The sequence below is a fragment of the Enhydra lutris genome, unplaced genomic scaffold (genome assembly GCF_002288905.1).
Source record: "Enhydra lutris kenyoni isolate GAN:26980312 unplaced genomic scaffold, ASM228890v2 scaffoldscaffold23, whole genome shotgun sequence".
In the NCBI taxonomy this organism is placed as follows: Eukaryota; Metazoa; Chordata; class Mammalia; order Carnivora; family Mustelidae; genus Enhydra; species Enhydra lutris.
Window position 1 is genome coordinate 5,762,169 of NW_019154107.1, and position 21,733 is coordinate 5,783,901.

The window sequence follows — 21,733 nt, forward strand, 5'->3', positions numbered from 1 at the left end:
CTAAACTCCTTACTCATATTCATCTAATCTTTCTAACAACCCAGGTAGGTGAGTACCGATTATTATTCCCAATCTAATAGATGAGGAAACTGAGGCACGGAGAAGTAATTTGTACGAGGCCACATGGAAAAAGTGGGAACCCAGAATCCAAACCTAGGTAGTCTGCCTTTAAAGCCTGTGATGTCGCCTAAATAATTGTTATACTGTCTCATAGTGGGGGGAGGGGGTTCATATTTCGATCTGTATCACACGTCCTCACCTCATAGAAAGTGTAAATTCATTCAGGCGGGCATCCAAAAGATTAGGGAGGCTTGTGTGAGGCCGCATCACTGCCCTTCAGCCAAAGACCACTAGGAACACATCTGTAGGTGAACAGTTGGGTTTATTATCCCTCATTGCTGCGAGGAAAACACACAACATGGCACAGCGGGGCATCTCAGCGAGGGAGGGAGATAGATTTATTGTAAGATTTGGGCTGGAGCCCCTGGGGTGGCACGGTGAGTTAAGCATCCGGCTCTTAATCTCAGCTCAGGTTTTGATCTTAGGGTCTTGAGTTCAAGACCCCCATTGAGCTCCATGCTGGGCGTTCAGCCTACTTGAAAAAAAAAAAAAAGATTTGGACTTTGGTTGGTTGATTTGGGGGTGAATTCAAAGAAGCCAGGCTTTGCTCTGGTTTGAGTGTTGTTAGGAAGCCAGGATGGTACCAAAGCCCAGCTGTGAGTGCCAGGCCAACTCCCAGATGCTAAAGGCTGCTTTTCTGTTTCTCAAGAGAATTTTATGTTCCAAGCCATCCCCATCCCTATCCCCAAGGACAAATATAAAACTCTGAAGGCTCTGCCTTTGTAATGGAATGTTACACGTATGTAAAAGTGTGAAGTATAGTGATAAATTAGGGCAGGAGCTCTTACATCTTTTTTTTTTTTTAAGATTTATTTATTTGAAAGAGAGAGAGAGAGCAGGGCTGGGGGCAGAAGGAGAGAATTTTCAAGCAGACTCCTGGTTGATCCCACGACCCAAGAGATCATGACCTGAGCTGGAAGCAAGAGTTGGATGCTCAACCTGACTGAGCCACCCAGGCGCCCCAGGGCAGGAGTTCTTAATTCAAGGGTTATATGAACTTAGATGGGGAAAAAATTACTTTATTTTCAATCATCTCTAACTGAACTTTAATATTTCTTTCACTTATAGTGTAAGCAACAAAGCACAGTAGTCTCAGCGATACCTGGGACTTTGTCACCAGTAGAAAGCACAAATATTTTCATATAGTGTCACAGTCATGGCACACCTCCTGACATAGCATTTCTGCTCATTACCAGTTCAAAAGTACAGTAGTTATTAGAGCACTCATTTTATATAATGCCTAAAGAGGACAGATTCCTGTAGTTTTGTTTTTGAAAATATTTTGACAGAGATTTCAATATAGAGTCCTTTGTGACCCCTATGTGTTTTATGTTATGCATTTAAAAACGTAATTCTTGGGAATCTGTCCATAGGGATCCATGGCACCAGAAGAAAAGGAAGAGCCCCTGCTTTAGTAGATGAGACTAAGCAGTGACTAAGAATTTTGAACCATATCCAAATCGGAGTAATGCATCAAAGGATAGAAAACCAAAGGTGGAATCGGTTCATTTAGTACACACCCTCTCACTTTACCACAGAGAGAACTGGGGTACCAAGAGGTTAAAGAACTTGCCCAAAGTCTCACGACTATTCCATGATAAAACCAGGACAGAAAGTTCTTAGACAAGCATATAAAAATTTTCCACTCTTGCTAGTGATGGAGGATTCCATAGTTAGCAAGATGCCTCCGGCCCTCAATGAGCTTGGTGGGGTGACAGCCAAGAAAATACATCATGACATAATATGAGAAGTACTGTGAAAGAAAAACCATTATTATTGGACCTTGGAGACAGGGTGAAGAGTTGTATGAAAAAGAGAGGGTGGAAAACTTCAGAGAAGAGGCATCAATTAGCTGGGGTCTTGAAAGATGAATTGATGTTTGCTGGCAGTAGGGAAGTCACTCCAGGAAGGAGAAATGGCATGATCAATGGCACAGAGTTGAAAAACAAGGGCTGATTTTCATGAGAAGTTGTTGTTCTCATGGAGTCTAGAGAGGAATGCTGGTGAACGGTGGTATTTTGATATTTGAAAGAGAGAGAGTGGACTGTAGATTGAAAAAAAGTCTGGAATACCATTCGAAGGAGTCTGGACTTCAGTGTGGAGGAAATAAAGTGTCCCTGAAAGATTTTATGCTGGGCGGTCAGATAGCTGGATTATTGTGCTATAGAATTAACTTGAGCTGTGGTGTGGAGGAGGACCAGAAGGATACAGAGACTGGAGACTGGGGGACCAGTTAGAAGGCTATGGACAGATGCACTTTTCTTTTCCATGTCCCTCAGAATATTTTTTGCACCTAAGGCATGTAAGCTGTAAGCAACATTAAGAGATCCATGATACCTTCCTTTATAAAGCGTTCTGGAATTAGCTCAATAATCATATGGCACTTGAAAAAAAATCATACGGCACTTGAGTCTTGTCTAAACAGTGCAGCAAAAAGATTATGACCTCAAACGCTAAACCGATGTACTTTCAGAGCCCTTCATCGCAAGGAAAATGAAGCGCTCTTCAAAGGCATCAGTTCGAAAATCAGATAAACCTCACTCAGGAAAAGACTACAGAATGTATTTGTCCAATATTGGAAGGAGAAGGGCAATACAAGAGTAAGTAGCCATCTTTCACCCTTTATCGTTTGCCACAACTGGTCAGTTTCCATACCGTATTTACCCAGCTAACATCAAACACTTCTTGTTTTGTAAATTAGAGATTTTTTTGTGTGTTTTAAAATTACTTTTGAATTGAATAGTAATTATTATAATTATAGTATTTCATAATTTGCAAAGCGTGTTAACACACTTTCTCTGATTCTGACAACTCTGTGAAGCAGTCTTATTATTATATTTTATAAGTGAGGAAGCAGCAACTGGGAGAAGGTAAGTGATTTGCATGAGGTTAAACAGCTAATAAATGGCATCAGCCAGGATTTAAAGCTTTGTTTCCATACATCAGGCCTTTTCTACTCTACATCTTGGAGTTTGCATTTTGCCAACCAATGGTGACATTATTCTGCCTCTCTTCACATGTAGCCCTGTGAGGGGTAAGAACGGGTCTGGGTGGTTTTGGAGAGGGTGATCCCTATGATCTCCTAGTGCTGAGATGTGATCCAAAGTGAGATCATTCTCTGACCTGACTGGGATGAGCCTGTTTCAAGCAAAGATCAGAGAAAGGAGTTTCTTTTTTTAGGGCCTGGTTGTCTGTTCCCAGAAAAGAATTGGACCTACTGTAACTTTTGAGTATTCTACATTCTATTTTCATAGCACTTGGACTAGTTGGACAGTGTTCTTAAGAACTAACTATAATGGAATCATTTTAGGTCATGGATGTTTTTAGAAAGCAAATTTGTCTCTTCTTACATTTTTAGTTATATATGTCTTTTGCTGATAAAGTTTTAGCCAGGCCTTTTTTTCTTTAATCCCAAGGGAAATCTTCTCAAATATCTTATATCCTCATTTGACTGGATTCTGCAAATGACCAGTTCCAATAACCACATCCCAGTGTTCCTCATTAGGTCAGTCTTAGGGTAGTGGACAGGAGAGTGCAGGTGGTAGAAGCAGAAATGTAGAGTTCCCCAAGATTTTAGGAAAATGAAAACTACTTCACTAATCTTAACCTCTTGTTTTTCTTCTCAGAGCTGTGAAAGATATTTCAGCTCAAAGGATACAGAGAGCTTGGTTATCTTATATGGACAAAACAATATTTCGACTCTTAAAGCACGCACTTTGTGCAGTGGTATGTTTTTGCTTTTTGTTTTCTCTGACAGATCTAATTACTTATAAGCTAAGAGGTCTGTTAAGTAAAGATAGAATACATAACCTCTTTTTTTTAAGATTTTATTTATTTATTTATTTGACAGACAGAGATCACAAGTAGGCAGAGAGGCAGGCAGAGAGAGAGGAGGAAGCAGGCTCCCCGCTGAGCAGAGAGCCCAACGTGGGGCTCGATCCCAGGACCCCGAGATCATGACCTGAGCGGAAGGCAGAGGCTTTAACCCACTGAGCCACCCAGGCACCCCTATATAACCTTTTTCAACTCTTCTATTTGAATTTAAAGTAATGCATGAGGTTCTGGGATTACTTCTTTGGTTAGCCCTAAGTGAATATTTCTGGATTTATTTGTAAATAACATGGGTGACTGTTATTTCTTTTTCTGAAACCAAAATCATGTTTTTAAAAAATTCAATTTCTTATGTGAAGATGTGAAACATCAATCATCCAATAAGAAAAATTTCTGGAATAAAAGTGCCCTTACCTTCTTCCACCCACTGGTTTCACTTCTAGGAATCCATTATACAATATATGTACAATTTCATTGAAGTATTGTTTGTAACAGGAAAGAAATAAGCCATGTAACGTCCACCAATGGGATGCTGTTGGTGCTTTCATGGTGTTAAACCTTGCAGCCTTGTATGTGATTCTGCAATACAAAGATAGCTAAGAAAGCTCATTAATGAAAAAGGCAAGTACAGAACAGTATGAATAATATGGTCTCATTTAAGTAAAAAAAAAAAAACAAAAAAAACAAAAAACAAACCCTAAGGTGCGTATCTACCTCCTTCCCCCTGACCAAAAAACAACTCTGGCAATGCTAGAAGAGTATGTAAAGTTTCCATCACATAATACCAAGTATTCTGATAAGAATCACACATGAGGGGCGCCTGGGTGGCTCAGTGGGTTAAGGCCTCTGCCTTCAGCTCCGGTCACGATCCCAGGGTCCTGGGATTGAGCCCCACATACAGCTCTCTGCTCAGCGGGGAGCCTGCTTCTCTCTCTCTCTCTCTCTGCCTGCCTCTCTGCCTACTTGTGATCTGTCTGTCAAATAAATAAATAAAATCTTTTTAAAAAATCACACAATTATAATAGTTTAATAATAGCCACTTTAAGGGAATCTTAGCAGCTCTGAAAAAAATCATGAAGTCTGAGCAGTTTGTACACTTCTTCATCATCTGACCCACAGACCCTTTTCTGATGCCAGGAAAAGCAGAATACCTCAGAGAAAACCCACTCAGGTAAACAGGTGACATTTCAGGTCCATAACCCATGGTCGTCTTCACATATGGAACTTGTATTTTGTTATCATTAAACTGGTTTTGTTGTAACTGTAGATGCCTACAGTAGCAGAAAAAAGGAAATTAATTCTTTTTAAAAGAAATCTGTTATCCTAAAACTTCAAGTTCCTACCTGATATTAATAATGCTTTGTCATTTTAAAATCCCTTTGGTGTGCTTTTTTATGTGATTGTCATAGGCAGAAAGGTTGGCGGGGTCATGTCGGGGGGTGGCGTGGGGACTTTAGACAAATAGATCTATGTTTGCCTCCCGGCTTGTCCATTTACTACCTGTATGCCTTTGAATAAGTTAACAGACACTCCCAAGGTCTCAGCCTGCTCATTGGAAAGATGGGAATGAGAATATTTGAATAATATTGCTGAGTTGTAAGCATTAAATGAGGTTATGTCTATAAGGCATGTAACAGAGTATGTGGTATATAACAGGAGCTTAAAAGCTAGTAACATTACTAACATCTTCCTCATTTTACAGGGACCATTCATTCAACATCACATACTTGCTCAGCACCTGCTGTGTTCCAGGGACTGTACTAAATACTAGGAAATACATGGAGAAGAAGAAAAACACAATCAGTACCTTCACACAGCTTACAGTCTAGTAGAAGACACAGATTAGTTCATAGTTAATTACAATACATGGTGAAAAGTGTTGTCATAGGGAACGAACAGTGCCTGGGACGTCAAAGAGGGACACCTACTCCACCTTGGTGTCTAAAAGGATGAAGTAACTGACTCAAGGTTGCACAGTTAATAAATGGAGGAGCCAGGACTAGAACCCAGGTCTTCAGGACTCCGAGTCTGGTGTCCTGTTCACTTTACCATGCCACTTCTGTTATTCTCAGTAAATTACATCTGGGCAGGGTACCATTGTCCATTTATAGTATCATCATCTATTTCAGGAATGTTGTGTGACACATCAAATCCTGAAGAAAGTGAGCCCCTTAGAGGCTGAGCTTCTGAAAGATCCTAGCATGAAGTGTAAAGTTAGATTCAGGTAATATTTCTATGCTCATTTATTCCCAGAAGCCCTTGTTAAAATGAGGAAACCTTAGAAGCTTCTTTTCTCAAGTCCTCATAAGTTTTCAGGGTATAATCACAGAGTAAATGTGTCGTTCTTATTCACGTTTGTTATGTGAGGAAAACTGAGGCATGACTCTTGGACCAGAAGGTGCCTTGAGATGTGGCTCCTCTCCCATGATGGGTCCAGTCTGACACGTGAATGAGAACAATGGTGAGCGCACACACTCCAGTACGACTCTTTCATCTTGGGAATCCATGCCACTGCTCATTCTTTCCGTGCTCTGGCATAGCCTTTACCCTGCATGCAGGAAACCATGAGAACTATCTTAAGTATAGGAAGAGAAGTAACTAAGTCCCAAGTCTGATGCCCAGTCACTAATTTTTGGTCTTTATTTCAGGTTTAGTGGTGAAACGTTTCCACCTTTCATCGTATTTAAAATTTTTCTTCATAATGAAGGCCATGGTTACAAGTACTTCAGCGGAAAAAAATTATTTAAACCATCAAATGAGGTGATGTTTCATGATGTATATTTTATGTTCTTTTATTTTTTTTAAGATTTTTGTTTTTTATTTGAGAGAGACAGAGATAGCGACAGAGAGCATGAGCGGGAAGGAGAGGGAGAAGCAGATTCCCCACCGAGCAGGGATTCCTCAGTGCAGGACTCAATCCCAGGACCCTGGGATCGTGACCTGAGCCAAAGGCAGATGCTTAACCCACTGAGCCACTCAGGTGCCCCCGTTTTATGTTACTTTCAATTCTTAATATCTGTGCAGTATCTGAATCGCATTCAAAGTGTACAGACTAAGTGATTTCACCATTAAACAGCCCAGCAGCCAGGTAGTATTTTTTTAATCATCATGTTTCAGGGTGTCTCTGTTTATTAGCTAAAAAAATATTTGGAATGAATGACTTTTAGAGGCCCTTAAAAATACTCATCACTTTTCTTTGTATTAAAGTTTGGTTTGTTCCCGAGAGACTCTTAACTGTGGGAAAGGAACTGAGGGTTGATAGAGGGGAGGTGGGGGGGGTAACTCGGTGATGGGCATTAGGAGGGCAAGTGATGTGATGAGCACTGGGTGTTGCGTGCAGCTGATGAATTACTGACCTCTACATCTGCAACCGACAATGTTCTGTATGTTGGCTAAATGAATTTAAATTAAAAGAAAAGAAAAAAATAAAATTTTGGTTTGTTAATAAGGGACTAAAGTGGCCCATTCGTCAGGGCTTTTACGTTATGCAGAACATTTGATGCAATTTTATTTTAATAACATTTTATCATGGTTTCTTTGATTCTGGTAGCATATTTAGAAAAAAAGTGTCCCGGACTATTTATTGAAAATGAACCTTCAAAATATTTATCCTTCTTTATATGAGTTCTCATGCTTTTAAGTTTCATGAATATTTACCATAATTGTGTCTACAGCAGAGGAATCACCTGAGAATTTTGTTAAAATGTAGCTTCCGATTCATTAGATCTGGGAAGGGGGATGAGATTCTGCCTTTCTAACCAGTTCCCGGGTGCTGCCGCTACTGCTGGTCCATGGACCCCACTTTTAATAACAAGGATCTGCAGTGCTACTACAGTGAAGGTTTTACTCCTGTGGCCCTTAAACATGACCATGATTGAGAAAAACATGTGCACATTCTCATACTTAGCCTTTTATAAATCCTACATCAAAGGTTATTTTCCTGTAGCCTTCTGGAGATATTTTACATGAAAAGTATGGCCCATCTGAAATCATCAATAATGGCACATGTTCAGGATAGAATCTGAGCAGATCCAAGATGTACTGCATTTATACTCTGAAAAATATTAGAAAAGAAAAAGAGACTGCTTTTCTCTGTTCTCAGGCAACATCAGAGAACATTTCATTCAGTTTCAGAATATATCAAACGGACTATGTGTTTGCAGATGTAATATGGTGTTCCAGAAACATTAGTATTTGTCCATTTATATAAAATGACTTCACATACAAAAGTTGATATTTATCCTACACTTAAGGAACAAATTCATGCCACACTTAAGTACAGAATAAGCTTTTTGTCTCTATAAAATATCATCAACTGTTGCTTCTCTGAGGTTGCATAATTAGACTTTTCCAGGAACAGAAATTCTCCCGGGTCTGCTCCTGGTGGTCCGCAGGCCGGAGCAAATGAGAAACTTAGAGGCTGTGGCTGGAAAGGACTGTGTGTACATTAAAACTCGTTAAAATGCTGTATAACAACTTTCATTTTTTTAAATTTCAAAGTAACTGTTGGGGGAAAAAGGAAATAGCACAGAGATTTTTAAAAAAGGAAACTATGCCTCGTGCCTTTCTTCTCTGTGCTGGGACTTTTGCTCGCCTGGAGTGATCACCGTTAATTGTTTACTGTGCATCCTTCAGTGTTGTTTTTTTTTTTTTTTTGCCCATAAAAATGCTCACACAAATATATTTTTTAAAAACTTTTGTTCTTATTATAAAAATGGGATAACACTAGTTTGAGTTTTTCACTAAACATTCTAAGAGGATTTAAGTGATCAGAACATGAAAGAACAGATTAGGATTCCTTTTTCAGCTTCATAACAAACACTTGGATTCATGGTTGATAGAAAACCTGCAGAAGTAGAATTTTTCTCACTATGAGTTTACACTAGCCCTTTGAATGTAGAAATTGTGTGTTGAGCAAACTGATCCAACTTTCCTAAGTTCACTTCTTTTGTTTTTTTAAAGATTTTATTTTTTTAAGTAATCTCTACACCCATCCTGGGTGTGAACCCACAACCCCAAGATCAGGAGTCTCACACTCTACCGACTGAGTCAGCCGGGAGCCCCAACTTATTTCTTAGTATGAAATAAATAAGTCAGTTTCAGTTCAGTTACGAAGAAGGAGAGTAATTTAAGTTCACTTATGAAGAAGGGGAGTTTCACAGTTTTGTTGTTGTTCTGTCTTTTCCCTGGGTCTTACTTCCATTTCTTGTTTCATTTCCTTATCATTTCCCGATGGTATTTCTCATGTACTTACACACACAAACACATACACCACACACACACACATAGTAAAAACAGGTGAAAGAACATAGAATGGCTTAAACCACTTTAGAGAAGAACAAAGATTTCCATTATCTGACTTCAAGACTTAAAAATCTGCGGTGATCCTGACAGTGTTGTGATGGCTTAATGACAGGCATGTAAATCAATGAGATAGAATAGGGAATTCAGAAATACACCCACTCATAGATGATCAATTGATTCTCATCAGATGTGCCAAGTCAGTTCAAATGGTGCTACAACAGTTGGATAGCCATGTTTACAAAAGAGAGATCTCATTTCAGTTACCTACTTCGATGATCTATTTTCAGAGCAATGCTTATTTACAGAGGATTGTCACTATAGTTCATCCTCCAACTATATTTAGAATATTCTAAAGCCTTGCTACTCAGAGTGTGGTCTACAGACCCACAGCACTGGCATCACCCGGAACTTACTAGAAATGCAGACTATCAGGCCCCACCCCAGACCCACTGAGTTAGCACTTGCATTTTAACAAGACCCCCAGACAATCCTAGGCACAATATAGTTTGACAAGCACTGTCCTAAAGGTTCCCCCCACCCTCCGAATGCACAGACACCGCAGCCTGGAATGCCTCTGGGTAATGGACAGTTCTGAAACATTAACGTCCAATTGAAGACCCGTCTTCTTTTTGAGGATTGGGCATTTATGTAAAAAGAAAAAAACATTATTATTAATAGCTGCCCTTATTAAGCACTATCAAGTACTGTGCTAAACATTTTGTGTGGATTATCATTTAATTCTCCTAAACTCTAGAATGTAGATTCTGTGGTTATCTTCCGTTTTAAAAGACTAAGTAACTTGCCTGAGGTCTCACAGCTAGAAAGGGAAGGAACCGATAACAAGACCCAGTGATCCTGACTCCAGAGCCTGTGCTCTTAACCACGCTCGAGTCAGGAAGCCTGCTAAGCAAGTGGTCTTCTACAGTCCCCCTGATCACTCTGGTGAGGTGCATGTTGTTCCCATCTTGCCTGCAAGGAAGCCGGACCTCGGAGAGGCTTGTCAGGGGCAGAACCGAGGCTTGACTACTTCTCTGTCTGTTGCCCCGTGCACCTGTGGAGGTTGAAACAGCCCTAGCCGTTGTGGTGGTTTCATTAATTTGGAGCCTGTATATAATTAAACTGTTCCAAACTGGGACACTCTGTGCCCGTGCGGGGTACGAGTTATTGCCACCTCCATGAGTGAGAATTTTCCAGCTGGCTGAGGAAGTGACTTGAGATACTAGAGTTAACTTCCCAAGCACAGGTACGGATCTGGGCCAGCGCAGAGCTGCAGGCCTGTGGGGGCTTCTGGGCCACACTGATGCCTGGTATCAGGGGAGGTGTCAAGTTTAGAGATGCCCCCCTTTGACCTTTGGAGTCACCCACTAAGAATGGAATCCGCTTCTCGAATCCTAGTCTGATTGGCTGCTGTCCTGGGCCCCTTGCCTAGTTTCTGCCCTTCCCTTTCACCTGGGGCTGGGCTCTCCTTTCCCAGCCCTTCCGACCCAGAAGCACTTTCCTGAAGCTGGCCATACCCGGCAGATGCCAGAGAAAGAACATCCTGGCCATTGGACGGCGAACTTTTTTTCAAGCCCCTGTCACAAGCGGGCAGCGAGCCTGCCCTGTGCTGCCAGGCATAGGGTTGTTTTGGCTGGATCCTGGGATGGGCCTGACACAGCTGAGCCACACAGCTGAGGCACTGTACAAATAAGGAAACTGGGGCTTGGAGAGTTGTGGGTGGTGGCTGAGTGGAGTAGAGTGGGGAGGGATTGACAAGAAATACCCCTCCTGAGTAACTTGAGCTAAAGTAAAATACAGTTATAGCTAAAGAACTTCTCAAAGCAGAAATTATACAGCTTTCAGATGTGTTCACTGTACAGTTTATTTGCTTTTACCTTTAGTGTTACTGTGAGGATGGCTAATGAGAGCCCACAGGAAATTAATTGCACAAAACATGATGGTGACACGCGCCAATACTGCCTTTTGTTTAGATGCGTAGTATATAAAGAAACTAATGAAATGGAAAACAAAGACGATTTGCCTAAAGGAAGGGTCACCACGTAAACTGTTTCTGTCCCTTCAATGTAGTGCATTAGGAATAAAACTACAACCCTTGAATATTCTTTCATTTTCCATGTGTGTCTGTGTTCAAAGCTTTGGAATTAGAAAAATAAAAAAGGAATATTCTCAATAACAAAAGTGAAGATTGAAATGGAAAGTACATTCAGGCTCATTGTTGTATTGTGTGTTAAGTAAAAAGAACACATTCCAAATTTCGATCTCGTCTCAAGCGGCCTCATATCAGCATTATAACCCGGAGTTCCCATGCTTTCACAAATACACATTCGGAGATACAAAGGAAAAAGAAACTGATCTGGAATCCAAAGATATTTGAATTTTCATCTACACCAGTCTCCCTTCTCGTAAGCATATGCTTTGCGGCCAGAAGCACAGATATGTAATATAAATATGTGTTAGAAGAGTCAGCACATACTTATGGGGGGTGGGAACAAGGGTGGGGAGTACTTAAGTCACACAGTCTATGTATAGCTCTTAGCAAAGGATGGGCGTATGTGGAAGGGTATGGTATAAACAGGACTAGACGAGATCTGGGCTTCCGCATTTTCTAGCATTCTTCTACCTCTGTCCTCTCAGATGCTGTCCTTGGGTACAAAATGCCAACATCTCAGAGAGGAAAAAAAAAATGATTTGCTACTCTGGCCACAGAGAATGAAGTCTGCAGGAGAGGGAGGTCTAAGCAATTTGAAATGTACAGTTTCCATTTGGGGGTGAGGTATTAACTAACACACAAGAGAGCTGGCCTTAGTAACACCTTTCGCTGCAGTTCCTAGGGCAACCTATTTAATAACCAAGGAAGTTTTCTCTGCCTTGACAGCACGAATAATGCTACAGATTTTTTTTTGTTAAGGGAAAAGAATGTTTTTTAATAGGGAAAAAACAGATTTTTTAAAAACACTGTGTTTCTCTGAGAGTTGTGGACTCAACTACTCCTCCAGCTACATTTTAAAACTATGTAGATATGGTTATGGAAACATTTTTAATGGCTTAAAAACTCCTATACAATCTTTTCTTTGTAAATACAGTGTTTTTATTGAATAGCAAGCTGCTAGAAAAAAGGAACAATATTTGATGTATTTGTCGGAAGAAATGTGTAGGGGCGCCTGGGTGGCTCAGTGGGTTAAAGCCTCTGCCTTCAGCTCGGGTCATGATCCCAGGGTCCTGGGATCGAGCCCCACATCGGGCTCTCTGCTCAGCAGGGAGCCTGCTTCCTCCTCTCTCTCTGCCTGCCTCTCTGCCTGCTTGTGATCTCCGTCTGTCATATAAATAAAGAAAAAAAAAGAGTCACACATATTAAAAAGAAGAAGAAGAAGAAGAAGAAGAAGAAATGTGTAAAATGTGTACTGATAATTGTTGCTATTATACTACTGTTTAAAGGTGTATTTTCTATTCTCTTTATAGGGAGTGGCTGATGCTTGCAAAATGATGGGGAAAAAGAAGTTTTACCATCAAATTATGGAAGATGAACATCGTTTCCAGAAATTCAAAATAACTGATGAAATAGATATTGTCACCCTGAAAGATTACATGCAAGTAAGGAACCGAGATTTAGATATTAGAAACAATTAAAAAAAAAAAACCCTTCTTGGGGCATCTGGGTGGCTCAGTCGGTTAAGCAGTTGCCTTCAGCTCAGGTCACGATCTCAGAGTTCTGGGATCGAGCCCCATGTCTGGCTTCTCCCTCTCCCTCTGCCCCACACCACTCATGCTCACTTTCTCTCTATCTCTCAAATAAATCTTTTTAAAAATAAATAATCTTTAAAAAAGCCTTCTGACCTTGTCCTCCAAAAAGAAAGGTCCATTCATTTTTTCCCCAGTAGAAAAATATGCACAATATAAAACTTACCATTTTAAAGGGTACAATTCAGTGACATTAAGTACATTTGCAATGTTGTGCAAACACTACCACTATCTAGTTCCAGAACGTTTTTGTCACCCCAAAAGGAAACCTCACATCTATTAAGCTGTCATTCCCCATTCCTCCAGCACTCCAGCCCCTATCAACTACTAATCTGCTTTCTGTCTCCCTGAATTTTATTTATTCTGGATAGTCTGTATTAATGGAATCATGTAATATTTGGCTTTTTACACCTAGGGAGTGATAGCTAATGAATGTGGCCCTTTTTTGGGGGGTGATGGAGAGGTTTTAGAATTAGATCGTAGTGCTACTTTTAAAATGGCTAAAATGATGAATTTTATATTATGTGATTTCAAGTACGTGGTCCTAAGAGAGTGCCTGATGGAGGGGCGCCTGGGTGGCTCAGTGGGTTAAAGCCTCTGCCTTCGGCTCGGGTCATGATCCCGGGGTCCTGGGATTGAGCCCCACATCGGGCTCTCTGCTCAGCGGGGAGCCTGCTTCCTCCTCTCTCTCTCTGTCTGCCTCTCTGCCTACTTGTGATCTCTGTCTGTCAAATAGATAAATAAAATCTAAAAGAAAAAAAAAAAGAGAGAGAGAGAGTGCCTGATGGAGATTTGACCTAGCAAGGAAGGCTTCTATTAATATTTGGATTATTATTTGGGTGTTTTGTGCTACAAGTGACAGAATATTCTCAACCACAAGAGGCTTAAACAACAAAGGACATTTATAGTTCCATGTCAGAAGTCCACAGATAGGTGGGTCCTGGGCTAGCTAATGCAGCAGCTCGAGGACATCAGGGTTCTGGGTCAGCTTCTCTCCGGTGTTCTTGGCTTCCTTCACATGGTAACAAGGTGACTATCACCTTCTCAGCTTCCTTCAAAGGCAGGAACAAGGGGACTCTGAAGCATCATTTTCCTTCTTATCGCAAGAAGAAAAATCTTTGGGGGTGCTTGGGTGGCTCAGTTGGTTAAGCATCCAACTCTTGATCTCAGCTCAGGTCTTGATCTCAGGATCCTGAGTTCAAGCCCTGTGTTAGGATCCATGCTGGGTGTGGAGCCTACCTTAAAAAAAGAAAAAAGAGGGGCGCCTGGGTGGCTCAGTGGGTTAAAGCCTCTGCCTTCGGCTCAGGTCATGATCCCAGAGTCCTGGGATCAAGCCCTGCATCGGGCTCTCTGCTCCGCGGGGAGCCTGCTTCCTCCTCTCTCTCTGCCTACTTGTGATCTCTGTCTGTCAAATAAATAAATAAAATCTTTAAAAAGAAAAAAAAGAAAAATCTTTGCCAGAAGCCCCCAACAGATTTCCCCTCAGGTCCCATTGGTCAGAACTAGATCACCTAACTCCCCCTAACCTAATCATTAATAAAGGAAAATGGGATCATTTTCCATGAGTGACTTAGAACCATCATGATTCACATGCTGGGGCCCTCCTTCCTGGAACAGACTGCTGTTCCATACTTAAAAAAAAAAAATTCCGGGCTCTGGAGGCAAGGGAGAAGTGGGAAATGGTTGATGGGCAGGCAATCAACAATGTGTCACCCGTCAGTCTGGGGCTGAGCAGGTGTTGCGCCCCATGCCGAGGCTCAGTGGCAGGAGGAACTGCAGGGCCCAAAAGCAGATCTGTGGGGGTGGAGAAGAGGGAGCAGAGAGTTGGTATTTAGGAAGCCTGGAGGGCTGGTAAGAGAGCATCAGGCAGGCCTTTTGACCAAAGCAAGGTGTTTTTCTTTTTCTTGATCCTATACGCAAGTAGAAGCTGGTGCTTCTTAATGGGTTAAGAAATGAGATGATCTAATCTAATGAGTGAAGAGATCCATCTGACTGTGGTGTAGGGAATGGATTGGAGGACAGCAAGAGCCTTCTCCTAGCTTGGATGTCCCTGCTGTATTTCAGGAGAGATGCTGGTATCTTGACTGAGGGCTGTGAGGCTGGAGAGGCAAGAGATAAGTAGACAGTAAAAAGCAGTGGGCCTTGGTGACAGACAGGGAGGCAAATTAAGGAGAGGTGTCCGGCATGGCTCCTGGGTTCCTGGTTTACATAACGAGTTGGACAGCAGTACTAAGTCAGGAAACTTTAAACTAGATACCTGATTAATAATAACAGTAAATGCTCAGTAGGACCAACTCCTTTTATTCTTAAAACAACCCTAAGAGGTAGGGACTATTATTACCACCATTTTACAAGTTCTAAAGACACAAGGGATCCCAAAATTCTGGCTCATAATAATGGTAATATATGGCTTTAACTGTTCATTCAGTTGCTTCATTGTGACACATGGAATTAAGGCAGTGCCTTGGAGACACCTAATTGTGTTTTCTTTCCTTTAGGGTCTTAATCTGGAAAATGAGGGAACTGAACCAGGAAATAAGTAGTGCTGGGGGATGCCAACTATCTTTGCTAAGGACATGGGTCACATACTTGCAGAGTGTGACTATGCCAAGGACTGGTGTCATAGGAAGAAATCCCCAGATAGACACGTTGGGAGACAGAAACATGATGATTGTTGACATTTTTTGAGTACCTTATGGACACAGCTCTGTTGTTGGCCCTCTTTTTTTAGAGATTTTATTTATTTATTTGAGAGAAAGAGAAAGACAGAGAAACAGAGCACAAGCAGGTGGAGGGGAAGAGGGAGAAGCAGACTCCCTGCTGAGCAGGGAGCCTGACATGGGGCTCAACCCCAGGACCCTGGGATCGTGACCTGATTCCAAGGCAGATGCTTAACTGCTTAACTGACTGAGCCATCCAGGAGCCCCTTGTTGGCTCTTTTTATGCATATTATCTCCTTTAATCTTCAAGTTTGTACATTATGTGACCCTCTTTAACAGATGAGAAAAATGGAGTTTAATAAGATTTTTAAAAACTTGCCCAAGGTCACATAGCTAAGTACAGAGCAGGTCATTGACGGTTCTGAAATGTTTACTCATTTTACTACTCCACTCCCCGCAAGTAAAATATACAGGCAGTCTTCACTTTGCATGGTAGTGCAGGGCCATAAAAATTGACTGCCATGGTGCCTGGCTTTCTCAGTCGGAGCATGCAACTCATGATCTCAGAGTTGTGGGTTCAAGCCCCACATTGGGTGTAGAGATTTTTTTTTAAAATAAAATCGTTTTTAAAAATGACCATGTAAGCTGAAACCATGCATAGCAAATTTAATAATCAATGTGAAAAATCATGATTGTTCCATGCCTTTCAAAAAAAAATCTTGTCAGAACTTTAAAAACTCTCCTACTATCTGTTATAAATATGTAGGAAAATGAGAAACAATTTATTATGCTATAATTTAAAACATTGGAAATACTGAGGATTAAAAGTGTTTTATTTCTTTGTAAAAAACTTACCAACTGTAAATATAATAAACACCATTGAGTTGTATGCTTTATATGGGTGAATCTATAGGCTGTGAATCTCAATAAAGCTTTAAATAAGGCTTTAAAAACAGTGTCTGAGGAGTAGTTAAAACAGTGCTTTCCTTCTTGTTCTTCTCATATGACTTACAATACATAGTAAGTATGCCTTGGTGAATGGTCACACTCTAAGTTCGGATTACCTACCAACATTTTATCCTTTGCGCTTTAAATGTTGTGAAATCTCTCAAAGTTCCTTTAATGTGAAGAGGCTTTTTCCAGCGTCATTTCCTCTGGAACAGCTTCATCCTTTTTGTCACAACCGCTTTCCTCATTTATGCTGCTAAATTCGCCTTCAGCACATTCCTCTAGCTGCCCACCCGCAGTCTCTTGAATGAAGACAATGTCAGTATCCCCTGGGTCACCTATTTCTTCTAGAACTCCATTTACATTTGATTTGAATTTCATTTCCAGCAGTAGCACTTTTTGTTTCTCTTTTGGCCTATTCTCTTGGTTATCTTTTTTTTTTTTTTGTAAAGTGGTACATGGGTTTATCACTGGGAGACAAGGAGGCAACACAACTACATACTTTGCTGATTGTATGTGAACTAAATAACAAATCCTCAGTGACCGATTGTTGCCCCTTGGGAAGAAGCGACATGATTTGTCACTAATCACCACACATATGTTATTTCTGTAGTGACCTATGGATGGGAGAGCTATCAGCCATGTTTGTACTTTATGCAGTTAAGTTACACTGGGGAAACTGAAATTTGAGATGTTCTTAGAGGACTGGGCTTATTCAATCAAATGGTAGTAATTAAAATTTGTGCATGCCTGGGGGACCTGGGTGGCTCAGTGGATTAAGCCTCTACCTTCGGCTCAGGTCATGATCCCAGGGTCCTGGGATCGAGCCCCGCATCACATCCGGCTCTCTGCTCAGCAAGAAGCCTGCTTCCCCTTCTCTCTCTCTGCCTGCCTCTCTGCCTACTTGTGATCTCTGTCTGTCAAATAAATAAATAAAATATTTTTAAAAATTTGTGCATGCCTAAATGATACAAAAGAAAGACTGCTTGTATATGCATGTGTGTGTGAGAGAGATACCCTAAATGCCTAGCTGGTATCCTGTTTCCCAGCGTTGTAGATCCTCCGGCCCTATTCCTGTCTCTTAAATGAACATTATAAAAGGTTGCATCGATCATATATATTTGCATTTTAGCATTCCCAATCTGGTGTTTTAACTTAAAAAAATAAATGGAAGTGGGATTTCTACAAATCCTCCAAATGAAAATAGTGAAATTTGCCACTTAGTACCAGAGATAAACTCATGATTTCTAAAAAGTTGTGTGCAAATGTCCTCTCAACCCGAGCATGTTACGAACAAGCACTATCAGGTATGCAGATCATGTATTTGGCATTAAAATGTTTATTCATTACATGAAAAAATATGTTTATCATTAAATACAGGTTTAGTGAGTGTGGTACTATGTGCGTGATACTGTGTGACAAGGGTCGTGCCTTCTGGTGGGGGAGCTAAGTACACAGATAACTAAAACATCAAGTAGTCAGGAGTGAATCATAGAAGAAAGTTGCTGATCAAGTTCAGAGATGGGATCAAGGATTGTTTTTTTGGATGAAGTGACAATGGGCATTTGGACCTTGGGAAATGTGTCTAAAAACATTCTGGGTTCCCACAACGGATCATTCTTACTTGTTTTTTCCATACAGTATTCCAGTCTCCTAGATGAGACCCCTGCATCTTCCGGTGGCAGAAGTAACTACTGGCGAAAATTAAACCTCAAAAACATCCCCAGGACCATGATAATATACGACATAGTTGATTATGCAGAGTCTAGAATCATCTCAAACCGTCTACAAAAAGAAATGAAGTATCTATTACAGAGACCAGGAACAGAAGAGATGCGTCAGCACCAGCTACAGATTGTTTCTGAAGTTAGGTAAAAGTGATATTTTAATGGGGTCACAATACTAGGGGCATTTCTGAAAGCCTTCACGTTCTGCCAAATAGCTCGAGAAAGATGATAATAGGGCATATGGGAAAAATAGGGTTGGGACAGATTGCTCAAAATGTAGGCACGTTTGGAAACAGAGCGCTAACAGAAAGGACAGTTGGAACCTGGGGAGATAACTCACACCACCAGACAGGCAGCTCAGGATGGCTGGAGGACACCACAGCAAATATAAAAAATGTACAACAAGAGGGTGGAAATGCTGGCAACTCTTTAATTAGAGCAGATAGTGGGCACAGAGATAGTGCAGATGGAAGTGGAGCCCTGGGCTAGTGTGGTTGGCTTTTAAGTGGACATGAGAGGCAGTGCAGCCAGCCAATAACCAACCCCCCACCACCAGGGCGGGAAGTGTGGCGGAGGGGAGTAAGGGTGGGCTGGGGGTGCAGAGTCCCTCTGGAGAGAGAGCCCGAGGTGCAGGTGCTAATTCTTGTTTTCATAAATACAGCCAAAAGGGCTCCCATTGCCTGTGCTGCACAGAGCTGAGGACCTTTTCCTTTTCTGCTGAAGGTTATAATTCTACTCTTGTGATTCTGGCTCCCCTTGCTGAGGACAAATTGCATATAAATTACAGTGACATTATTCCCTTCTTTAGCAATAGCATGTGAGGCAATTCACATTATAGAAACTCATGTTGTAGCAAAGTAGACGGTATTATGATCTGAAACAATACGGACGGAATATGATTGCTCTAATTATAGTCCTTTTTTCTTTCCATTACAAGTCCTACCTAGCCCATCTTATTTACAAATGAAGCTTTCTTTCTTCAGAAAAAAGGAAGACATAATCAGATTGAAGAGGACCTATTGGTAGTCTCTTTCCACAGAGTCATATTTGAAATGAAAAAATACTCCTTTAGTACATGAAGACGCTGGTGACCCACTGTCAGGCAAACACACTGGGTTTTTTCCATGGCTAGAGATGAGTGGTACTGACCCAATAAGATAATTTAGCCCATATATTTTATGATCGAGGCTATACATTTGCCAGACAGATGGCCTGGTGTAAGGTGTAGTCTGTCATCATGAAATAGATTTTCTCTAACTTATCTGTATAAGCACTGAATTCAGAAATTAACCTTATTACCACCAAGGTCAAATAAATGATGTAATTTTCCCTGCCACCATATATAACCCTAGGTTCCCCGCTATTTGGACTATTGCTAGTGATTATCTAAGAATGAGTCACTTGAAGAGCCAAATGAAGTCGCCAAATCCTAAATCAATTAAAGAGGGAAAAGTACTTTCTTACGAGTTTCTTTGAACGTGGTGTTAGTTTGGGATCGCCCAGGAGATCAAATATTTGGATATGAGTAGTCTATTTGGGAGGTGATTCCCAAAACCACTGATGAAAGGAAAAGAAGGAGGGGTAGGTAGCCAAAACAGCATGTGGTAGCAAACAAGTTACCTCTGCGGATAAGTGGGGCTTAGTCCCTCCTGGGAATGTCTAAGCCATTGCAGAACGTGCAACTCAAGTTATCCTGCAGGGGCAAGGGAGTTGGGATATTTATATGCTGATGTACATCAGGCATTGGCTAAGGACTGTTTAGGAGGGGAAGTATTAATTCTCAGGCACTTTCCCTGCACATGGGCTCTTGTTTTCATAAGAATGCTGTCATGCTGAGTGAGGCTGATGTTGGCAGTTGGAAGTGGCCCTATGTGCTTTGCAGTAGTGAGGCCTAGGGGACTATGGGCGTGCCATCACCTGTATCTGATCCCAACACTGGTAAGAACAGCTTGTTTTTTCAGCCATTATGAAATTTAACACTTTTTTGTGTTAGTATATGGTGTGCGTGTGTGTGTGTGTGTGTGTGTGTGTGTGTGTGTGTGTGTGTATATATAATTAAATGACTACTATATGGTATTTTCCAAGAAAACTGACTTTAAATTGATACCATGTTTTATACACCTTCATAGGGTGCAAATAAAGAACTATGCCATATAATTTAAGCAGAAATGATAACTCTGGTCTGAAAACTTGCATGCAATATTGCTCCAGATACTGAGGCCCATGATCTAGTTGCTAGAAGATGCTTTAATAAAATTTGCAACTTGCATTACATTTGAATGTTATTTTGTACATTTTTTCTGTCTATTATTCAAATCTTTCTAGATGCCCTTCATCCTTTTCAGCTATCAAGCCTTTATATCGGCCCTACCAACAGCGGAATCAAATTAAACATCTGGGTCGTCGATCCAAGCAAGCTCAAATGAAAGTTGAAAAAATGAAAAAAGCTTATAAGATGGCTAAAGAAAAAAATGCTTCCAAGGCGACGGTAAGTCGAACTTGGACTGAATCCATTGTCTTGGACATTATTCAAACTGTAAGTAATTCTACTTGTATAAATAGAGTTTTCCTAATCTACAAGTTCAAGGCCAAAACACCTTTAGTATATACTTGGGTTCCTCTTGGTAACACATATTTTAAAAATTCTTCAACAATATGGCTAACCTGATAAATACCAGCTGTTTTGGGTCCACATCAATATGAGGTGACAAACAACAGCAAAAATAGTCCCTGTATGTTGACACTGTTCATTCAGCACATCTCATATGGTGCTTTTCTCAAAATGAAAGTCATTTCTATCAAAGCTTATTAAGAACAATATGTGTAAAGTCTGCCCCAGTATATTTCTACATGGTAGGATATTTACAACTAATACATATAAATGTATTGCTTTGTAATTTTTTAAAAATCTGCAATAAATGTTTTGAGAGAAGGCTGAATGTAAACAGTCAATATAAAAACAGAAAGTAGTAAAAACCAAATATAAATTTTTTTCCTCTTTTATTTATAATTCTACTTAGGAACCACAAACACACACACGAAGTACAAAGCAGCGACAGACGATCATCTTCTCTACCCCATCTTTTAACGTTGTGAGAATTGATGAGCTCACGCCAGATGAGGAATTGGAAAAACAGGAAGAGGAATTATTTGCCTGGTATCAAGACTTGTATATTAATAGTTCTCTGTCATGTTAGTGCATAGCTAACTGATAGAAAAACAAATTGTTTAACAATCTGCTTGTCTTGCTAATATGCATATTAAAGGAAAATGAAGTAAAAACAAGTCTTCAGGATGGTCTCTTAACTAAATGTGTTTTTAACTGATTTTTAAGCCATTTTAATATTACCACAAGTACTAATATTTTTTACTGACAGAATTTTGGTCTGAATAATGATTTTATTA

General features: G+C 40.6%; 1 protein-coding gene across 1 annotated transcript; it reads left to right on the forward strand.

The window, feature by feature from the left end:
- Positions 1-123: 123 nt before the first annotated feature.
- On the forward strand, positions 124-21,525 carry LOC111150570 (chromosome unknown CXorf58 homolog). The gene is made up of 9 exons (XM_022508056.1): positions 124-157; positions 2,594-2,720; positions 3,747-3,846; positions 6,063-6,175; positions 6,600-6,711; positions 12,715-12,846; positions 18,243-18,472; positions 20,654-20,816; positions 21,349-21,525. Exons 1-9 carry the CDS (start codon positions 124-126, stop codon positions 21,523-21,525), a joined length of 1,188 nt encoding a protein of 395 aa, XP_022363764.1.
- The last annotated feature ends 208 nt before the right edge of the window (positions 21,526-21,733 follow it).